The 10,370-nt window shown below is 29.9% G+C and overlaps 1 protein-coding gene across 1 annotated transcript; it reads right to left on the bottom strand.

Annotated features, from left to right (window-relative positions):
- Window positions 1–4,587: 4,587 nt before the first annotated feature.
- Window positions 4,588–6,853, bottom strand: LOC121208288 (caltractin). Its single transcript, XM_041078839.1, has 7 exons — window positions 6,587–6,853; window positions 5,882–6,002; window positions 5,758–5,794; window positions 5,640–5,667; window positions 5,389–5,541; window positions 5,198–5,300; window positions 4,588–4,804 (listed from the first exon to the last, which is right to left on the bottom strand). The coding sequence occupies exons 1-7, from the start codon at window positions 6,587–6,589 to the stop codon at window positions 4,740–4,742; spliced, it is 510 nt and encodes a 169-aa protein (XP_040934773.1). The 5' UTR covers window positions 6,590–6,853; the 3' UTR covers window positions 4,588–4,739.
- Window positions 6,854–10,370: the final 3,517 nt, after the last annotated feature.

Genomic DNA, 10,370 nt, shown 5'->3' with positions numbered 1-10,370 from the left:
AGGTGAAAACCTAGAATTTAATTATAAATTATTTTAGCCCTAATTACATATGTTCAATCGGTCCCCCCAGCTCATTAAAATCAGAAATGAATTGCAAGTTTGAATAGAAATTAATAGAATGGATAGGATAAGAGAAATCAAAAACATTCAAGAATGATTATGGTTTTCTTCAAAATGGAATCATTTGAAAATGAATGTAGGTTTCCAAAAAATGGAAATGAAAATGGAAATGATCCTTTTGCAATTCTATATGGATTACTTAAAAATGATCGAAAGAATGAGTTTATATGTTTGAGTTGTTTTGAAGCCCAAAAATGAAAATAAACTATTCGGTCAGAGCAAACATGTTGAGTCATGAAATCTTGAACATATTTTCTCAAAATTTTACTAGGCGTAAAATCGTCAAAACTTTTATTGGGGGTAAAATAGTCAAAATTTTATTGAGGTAAAATAGGGATGAGAAAATTGTTTAATATAAAATATTAAAGGTTATTTTAGGAAATAGAAAAATCGAATCGGGTTGGATCACATCATAGAGTACTAGGTTAAAAAGACTTAGGAAGTACTCATAATTAGACCCTATGTGAGAGAGGCCAATATAAGGGAAATCACACCTTTTTAGCCCTTCTCCATCTCCTAGTTGGACTAGGAGGTTATTTTTCTATTTGAAATAAACTTCTACAATTCAACAAGGGTTCAACCTTCTCTCCTTAAAAATAGATGGCACCGGTAAAACTATTTATAGAAATTTTAAAGATTGTTACTCTGCTGAAAATAAAGGGAATTTATTTTTACCGGTAAAGCTATTTACAGAAATTTATTTTTTTCCAGAATAATAATTTTACCGATTTTTATTAAAGAAGGGAGAAATTTTATTTTCACCAAAATAAAAGAGAGGAAACATTTTCTAGTTCTGTGTTTCAATTCAATTGGTTCGAGCCCATACTTGGAGCAGTTCGTGGTACAAGAATTGCGGTGAAGATCATTTGTTTGAAAGCTAGGAACATCAAGGATTTGTTTATCCGAAAACACATGTATGAATTCGGTTAGGGTTTATTGGTATAAATATCACAAATCGGATCGATTTTAAAATTTTAATTTTTCGCTGTGCAAGAAAACTATTTTCAAATCGAATTTTTTTTTCCAACAATGAGAAAAGGGAGGAGACAATGGAAGAGAAAGGGGAGACAAAAATTAGTAAATTTTGGGTCAACCTATCATCAACTCCACCATCAAAGAGGCAACAATGGTTGGCTGCAAATGACAGTTAAATATTTTTTAAAAATGTGTGAGGGGACTCGAACGCAGGTCACAAGATGAATTTTACTACTACTTAACCACTAGGTCAGATACTCATTCTTGCCTAAGCTCTTAAAGCAAACAAATATAAATTAGGGCGTAACACGGCTTTTATCATGTTGTTTAAGGGGATAAGATTAAATGCTACCTTATCAACAAAAGGAGTTGTAAATTCATATTTCACAAGAGCATTAATCAAATGTTAATATTCACTACTCAAATGTGTTCAATCCTTTCTTACCCAAATATGCCTATATTGTGGTTTTCTTGTTCCATTCATTGTTCTAACAAGTTTTGTAGTTGAGTTGAACTTATTTCAATCTCTCATCATTCTATAACTGTAGGGTCTAATTTGTCTATCTTTCTCACAATAATGGCATACAATCTTTCTAAAGTTTTTATTCCCAGCCTCATGATGAAAAGAAGAATCCATATATTTAGCATTAACAAAAATTGGAAGAGAAATAGTTTCCTTACCTCTGTTGATGTAATAAAGTTCTCTATGGCCTAATTTAGTTCTCCTTGAAGCCAAAATTTCATCAAGCTTCTCACTTCGGCCTCCAAACTTTTTCAAGACAGTTTTTGCATCATCTAGCTTGCTCATGGTTGCTTTCAAAACATCATCCTTTTCTTGGACCACAATTTTGAGCTATTCTTTTTCTCCTTTAAGGATAATAACTTATTCCATCAAGGAATTATTTAATTGGAATAATATCTCCATTTTCTTTAAAATATGACTATAAGCATCTTCTAAAGATTTAAAAGGAATATCATCATTATCCAAATCTTCTTCAGAATCTATTGGAACATGGTTTGGAATAGTAGCAATAAAGCAACATAGTTACTCACGTATTCATCTACATTAGAATTTTCTTCATCACTCCAAGTGACTATGAGTGACTTCTCATTCTTTTTAGTATTAGCACATTTTGATTGTAAGTGAGCAATTCCCTTATATTCATAACATTGAACATCCTTCTTATTTGTCTCATCGGTAACTACTTTAGTTCCCTTCTTAGTAAACCTCTTCATGCTCACAAAGAGCATGACTAATTATTTTTTTATCTCATCAATGTCCTCCACTGTTTGTTTGGCTGTTGGGATAGTCTTTTGAGATTGAACACTACATTATTTGGCAAACCCATTTTGTCATGTTTTGCTTCCTCTATATTCAGCTCAAATGTTTGGAGTGAGCCTATTAACTCATCCAGCTTGAGAGTAATAAAATCTTTGGCCTCCTCCATTTTATCATCAGAAAAGCGCTTATCAAGGCAAAAAGCCTATTAGAAATCTCACATAATCTTGCATAAAACTCAGAGATAGTTTTATTTTCAAACATTTTCAAATTTTCGAACCTATTTGTTAAAATCAGAAGTTTTGACATGTGTATGACATCATTTCCTTCATGTTGGTTTTTCAAGATTGTCCATGCCTCTTTTGCAAATTCACATACAAAAATGACTTTAAGTTGGTCCAAGTCAACTCCACTAAAAATGGCATTTAGGGCTTGTGAGTTTTCATGACAAGCTCTTCTTTCTACATCAGTGTATTTGCTTCTTTCTTTAAGGCATGTAATGCCATTAGCAGCAATTATAGTAGGTCGAGTCAACGCATCTTCAATAGCTTCCCAAGCTACTTTATTGACAGACACAATGAAAGCCCTCATATAAGCCTTCCAATAAGCATAATTTGTTAAACCAAGTAGCAATGGAGTCGAGTAATCGAACTACCTTCATGAATTCCATAGTCATAAACCGAATAAAAAACAATCTTCAAATAACTTTTGAAGTCCGCTCTGATATCAAGTGAAAAAATTAGTCTACAGATATGATAAATCAATTTTGTTTAACATTCATTGTAATGACAGTTAGAACAAAAACAAGCAGCAAAAAAAAATACTGATCTTTGTTAACATAGTTTAGACACAATGTCCCTACGTCTACGAAGCCTCACCCAATGAATTATTTTATTCAATAATCGTCCAAATCACCTATTAGTTTAAGCTCAGTCTACCATTATACCAAAAAGCAATTGTAGCCCCAATACTGACCCCAATTGTCAGAAATACTCACCCAAATATCTCATAATACAATCAATAAACTCTCCAAATAATACCTAAAAGAGTCACAAAATAACCACAAGAAAACATATTAAAGCTATCAACAAAGACACTCCAAAAATTGCTCTCAACACAAGAAAGAAACATAAGTTGGTAATGAGAACAACTCAAGAAAGTGAAGGTATTCTAGCTCTCTCTATCATGATTTACCAAGAGAGAATGAAGCCTATTTATAGGCTATTATAGCAGCAGATAAATCTTTAAGAAATTCCCCTGAATAAACTGATATTTATCTCTAAAAAATAGCTCTTTATCATTAAGATATAATAAGACTTCCATGCTAATCAAACCACCTTAGGGAAGTTGATTGAGAGACTTAGAATTTTAGTCAACCCATACTTCTAGTTTTGTCAAATATGCCACATTCAAGTGAAACTAACTCAGCAAAAATAAAACATATTCAAAGCCCAAATTGATGACCCAATTAGAGAAACAATTTCATTATAATAGGATATGAAACAAGGAACAATAGTTTTCCCACCAACTACCTTATGATAAGGTGTGTATTACGATTACCGAAATACATGTTGATATTAATTACATAATGGGAAGAAAATAATTGAAGGAAATACTATTGTGATAAACTATCAATTCTATTCATAGACGCATCCATGTAGTGGTACAAATTCTAGACAAGATCTTTTAAATGCTTAACAACTCCCTTATTTAAATTCCTTTTTCTTTTTAAGTTTCTTTTAGATATTAAAAAATTATTCTATTCACCGTTGGTGTAGGTTTTAATATGTATAATAAATGAATTTAGATAATACAAAGGTTGTAATAATTGCAAATATACTGCTGCGCCTGCCATCACTATATAAATCATCACGGGACATTGGGCCAAACAAAGCCTACAAGATATTAATTCAAACATGATAGAGAAGAATCATAAGGAACTTCAGTTGGAAACATGAAGATAACAAGAAAAAGATCCACCTTGAATGCTCCCAAAGGTCCAAGGTGGTCTAGGCCTACGCAGGATGGGTATACTTAATAAAGCATTGCTGCTTGGAGAGATTGATTAAAAAGTATACATGCAGGATTGATTTATGCTTACAGTGACTTGATTGGCAAATATGATATTACCATTGTAGATGCAAGGCTTTGATACCAAAACTTCTACTCTTCTATTTCGGTACGAAAAAATTAAATAATAGAGAAGAACAACATAATTAAAAGTCATGGAGAAACATTCAATCCCATTACATATATCCATACACAACATGTTTTTTTTAGTTTATTTATACAACAATGCTACAGCTGCAGCTACAGCTACCGCATGGCTGCGATCAAACACTCCCTCCGGCCATAAGTCAAACTTCTAGTAGCCATATGTAGTTTTCTTCATCATCCTCATGAACTCTTCAATACTTACCTCCCCGTCATCTGCATTCACCGGTTGAACATTGATTATCATGTTTGTTTCAACAGAGATGAGATTTAACGTGTTATGTAAAGAACAAAATCTTGTCCGCTCTAGGGGTATGCAAGATTGGGGTTAACTAACAAAACTGTCCGAGACATAAGCAATTCGATTAAATAGGTTCTGTTTAATCAGTTTTGGTCTTATTCAGTTTGGAAGCTCGGTTTTGGTTAGGCCAGTGTAAGGTAAATTGAATGCTCACTCCTGGTAAGCTCAACATTATAATGGGATACCAAACAAGGTTCGAGAAAGTAAAATGTGAATGACATCCAAGCATTACAATCGTCTGGAGCAAAATTGTAAAGTAAAAAGTCAAAGTCTACTGTATCGAGATTCAAGAAGAAAGGCTAGCTTACGATCTCGGTCTGCTTCTTCAATCATGTCCTGAATATCTTTTTCGGAGAAGTGTTCACCAAGCTCCTTTGCAATGCGTTTAACGTCGTCAGCAGATATCTTTCCCTGAATTCAAAATGAATGAAGAATCAATCTTACAGAAAAAAGCTAACAACATCCTTTCTAAATAAACAGGTAAAAAACAGATTTTTACATTGTTATCTTGATCAATGATTTGGAATGCTTTCATAAGCTCTTCTTTAGTGTCCCTCTCCCCGATCTTGGCAGTCATCATGTGAACAAATTCATCAAAGTCAATGGCACCACTGCCATCCTTGTCAACATCCGCAATCATTTGATTGATTTGCTGTTGTGAAACAGCAGATCGAAACATAAGGATTCCAATATAATCACATTAATATGCTATCTATTGCAAGATATAAAAAGGAAAATACAAAAACTTACCTCTTCTGTCATTTCGAAACCAAGAGCCCTGTAATGCTAAAACTTTCAGTGACAATGTGAAGATATCAACTAAAAAATCTATTTAAAAACACGAAATATCACGCATAAATACTCATACCTCATAGCAACATTCAGCTCTTTGGCATCAATGGTACCTGGCCAGCAAATTCAAACCTATAATTTAGTAAAAATGCCAACCACACATCATATATAACACCTGTATTAAACGACCCATTCCATACCTGAGCCATCAGTGTCAAACAGTTCAAATGCTTCCTTAATCTCTTGCCTCTTCTGCTGGCTTAATCCATGGTGTCTTCCCTTCTGCTTGTCTTTCCTTGATGCCCCTCTGTAAAGACTAGCCTGACCAAACATTCATTAAAGACATGATCAAAACCAATTCTAGTTGGATAAAAGTCTTACAACATCATCCCACGTATACTTGGTTATGTTAATCAGACTCGAGTGCGAGTGTCAGATGCTATTACAGTGCAGATGCATTTTTCTTTTTACCAAGATTCTTATCCAAATATGTGTCGGATAAAGGTTTCAGGCACTGATACTTCAAGCAAAATGAAGATCCGGAGAAACATAGATATTTCCAAATTGAGCAAGCCATAAATAGTCAAACACAAAGAAAATATTATGCTCAAGTTAAAGGAATCTTCAAATTAAAGGGTTTCATCCATAATTGCTGCAATTTACAGACATCACCGATTTTTTTTTTTAAATTTCCACGTCCTGCTAATTCACCACATATCTCATCCATTTCATTTTATTATAAAACAAAAAAAATCACAATTCAATCCAAAATAAAATTTACCAAACAGTAGGCAGTAAACTAAACCCTAATCTTTAACAATAATAGTAAAGAAGAAGAAAGAGGAGTATAATTATTGATTAAAACAAAGTAAATTGAATGGTAGAGATAAATATGAAGAACATACCATTGTTCACTGAGATGAGATCTTAAACCAGTTCCAGAAAAGTCCCCTAACTTCAAAAGAAAAGCAATTGCAAAGACTTGATTTTGAAGATTTTAACCTCAGGAAAGGGAAAGAATTGGTTCTTTACGCGGTTAATTGATCTTTGTTGACTCCCATGAAAAGCCCCATTGTTAACTAATATAAGCCAATAATGGGCTTAAGTGGGCCTTAGTTGGCCCTTATAAACTAAATTTAGGTGTGTTTTGCATTTATTTATGGAATTAGTCTGATTTTGTTTTATGGATTTATATTTGATTTATTAATAGTCTACTATTGTTAATAAGTTAAATTATAGAATATCATTTTAAAAATGAAAATATATTTTTAAATATATTTAAATCATTTGTAATAATCCGGTTCATTAATAGTGCATGAAATTATATACTATTCGTGCATCAAATATTAATTCCGAACATAAACAATAAAATAGATATGAAAGAAATCAAATCTTTGATCTTTGTTTTTGAAAGGATTCCAACAAATTGATGTTCGATTTAGTTGTTAAATCTCTTTTTGAAAAATTAATGTGATTCGATATGCACTTGGCAGGGTGTTTTTATCTATATGTTATGATATGAATTTAAATTTCTAAAGATGTAACTTTTATTTTCTTTTGACATTGGGAGTGGAGAAAAGAATTGTTTGTGATTGTGGAGTATATGTAACACCCCTATTTCATGTTCGACTCAAGGAACCTGATATAGGAATATTACATTTGGTGTCAAGGTAATTCTTAGCTAATCACTAATATATTAAAACATAAAAATGGACACTTGGAACATACTTAATATTTTTCCTAAGTACATGCCATTCTATTCAAAATTTTAATATATATCCTGTTGTTACTTGAAGATGTGATAAAATGAAAGTTTGCAATCTCAAAATTCAACTCTTCAAAAATTCATGTACTTAATCTGCACATGGAAATAAACCATACGCTGAGTATACACCCAGTGGTATTACTGTAATTCAAATACTTAAGGTAAAATAATATATATACATTAAATCTTACCACTATTTTACCTTTAATAAATCTTTCATGCATTTAAACTTTAATTTTTAATTTAATAATATGTATTTTAAATAGTTTTTCTTCATTTTAATTTATATATCTTCTTACTACATCAATATCCATTTCATGCATTTCATCAATAACCATTTCATAAATCATTATTTCATAAATTTCATTTCTATATCTCAATTCAATAACTTATTCTCTAAGAAAATATTCATTTCTATTCATAATCAATCAATAACAATCAGTTGTTCAGTACTTTAATATAATCATTCAGTAATCATCAATTATTCAGTAACATTAGTCTTTCAATAATTATTTAAACCAACATTTTTCAATAAAAATAATTATAATTAATTCATATGATTATATTCAATTAACTCATACACTATTTCACTATTTCCTATTCATTCTATTTTCACTCCTTATTTCGATATCTCAATTTCAATTCATATTTCAATTCATTATTTCACTTTCTCATACTTTCAATAGTTCAATCGATCAAATTCATTTGATTTTCTCATTTCATTTTTTCAACTGATTTCAATATCGATAATTCGATATTTAACAATTTCATGAACCTTAAGTTCATGCTTCAAATCTTATGTCTCAATTCAATTCACAATTCAACTCATAATTTCTTTCTCATACTTTTAATAGTACGATTAGTCAAATTTATTTAATTTTCTCATTTCAGTTATTCACCCTATTAACAAACCCGAACCTTGGAGGATGCACGAATCCAACCAACACAGCAGTACGACACTTAGTGCCTCATCAGCTTTGCCGAAGTAAACAGTAACAGTACAGTACTCAGTACCTCATCGGATTAATCCGAAGTAACAGTAATTGTACGACACACAAGGTGCTTCATCGACTTGAGTCGAAGTAACAGTACGACACTTATAGTGCATCATCGACTCAAGGTCGAAGTATTCCTAAACACTTCCAATCCTATAACATGCCAACTATATCCGACTCAGCTCGACTGGTTAATAGGGTATTCAAATAATTTTTCTATTTCAAATTCACTTTCAATTCAATCACAATTCAATTCATATTCACTTTTTCACTTTCTAATCAATATACAATTCAATATCAATACATATTTCAGATAAGCACATATAATCATACTTTGATTCAATTCAATCCACTTTTCAATCAATACACAATTCACATATTCACCATATTCATAATTTAATTTACTTTTATTCAATTCGTATTTTCGATTCATTTTCCAATCAAGTTCAAGTCACTAATCACTTTTCAATTAATATACATTTCAAATAATCACATATTTTCTTCATTCAATTCATTTTGATTCAATTCAAATCACTTTAATTTCCAATTTGTTCATATTTAATTTCAATAGCCATAAACACTTTTAAATCAATTTCATTTAAACCAATATCATTATTTCAATTACTTTCCTAAATTTATCTACCATGCATTTTAATTAAAATATAACAATTAATAATAAATAGATTTGAATTATAGTAATACAAACCTGGATTTACTCGATTATTCCTCGATAACCTTCTTCTTTCTTTTGTGTGCCGATGCCTCGAGTTCCTTGTTAGCTACGAAAATAATAATAATTTACACTATTAATTACAACATTAATTTATAATAATATTTGAATTTATATCCAATTTATATTTTAGTTCCAATTTAGTCCTAACTAGATATATCTACTTTTCTAATTTAATTCACACTCTATTTCTATTCAAATTTCATCCAAGCTCAAATTTAACTACTAAATTTTCAATATATTTCACTAATTTTGAATTTTCCTCAATTTAGCACCTACAACATAAAACTTATAGCTTACTTTACAATTTAATCTCTTTATCAATTCTAATCAATAATTCTATCAAATAAATCCCTAATTCATCTTTTTGTTCAACATAAACTATGTTCAAAAACCTTAAAACTTCCAAAACCTCAATTTAATTTCATCAAAATTTTGTTTTAAAGCTTTTAAAACGTCAAAATTAAGAGAAAAGGACTTGATTGACTTACATTTTAAAGTTTAAAGCTTCAAATCCCTAATTTTTTCTTTTCTTTTCTTTTTCTCCTTTCTTTCTTCCTTTCCCGTTTTGCTCTCTGTAACTTTTCTTTTTTTTTCTTTTATGTTTCATCTTTGTTTCTTTTATAACATATATATATTAGTTTATATCAATAATTGTTTTTATAAAAATCTATTTAATAACAAATATAATTAATACAATTGTACAATCATATAATTTACATTTGTCTCTATTTAATTTGTTTACCTCATAAAAATCTTATAATTTAATTAATTATCAAATAAGCATCTTTTATTTAATAATAAAAAATAAAAATATCTATTTAATTACTAATATTTGTATTACAAATGTTTTTATTTTAATTAATACACATGGACTTTATCTCAACCATACATTTGTCATAAATCTTATTTATTTATCTACTAAAAATCTCATATTGTAATTATGTAATTAATAATTATCTTTTACTTAATAAATATAAAATATAAATACTAAATATCTATTTACTAATTAATTATTTGTATTACAATTGTATACATATATTTTCCTACATTTGTCTATTTTTATCACCTTACACTTGTCATATTCTAATTTATTTTTCTAATATAATAAGATTAAATAATAATAATAATAATAATAATAATAATAATAATAATACAACAAAATTTCTAAACATTTCTTTATATGCCGCCTCAATCTC

Source organism: Gossypium hirsutum, chromosome A10, assembly GCF_007990345.1.
Source record: "Gossypium hirsutum isolate 1008001.06 chromosome A10, Gossypium_hirsutum_v2.1, whole genome shotgun sequence".
Taxonomy (NCBI): Eukaryota; Viridiplantae; Streptophyta; class Magnoliopsida; order Malvales; family Malvaceae; genus Gossypium; species Gossypium hirsutum.
Note: the sequence above shows the minus strand (reverse complement) of the source record. Positions and strands in the feature narration are given on the sequence as shown.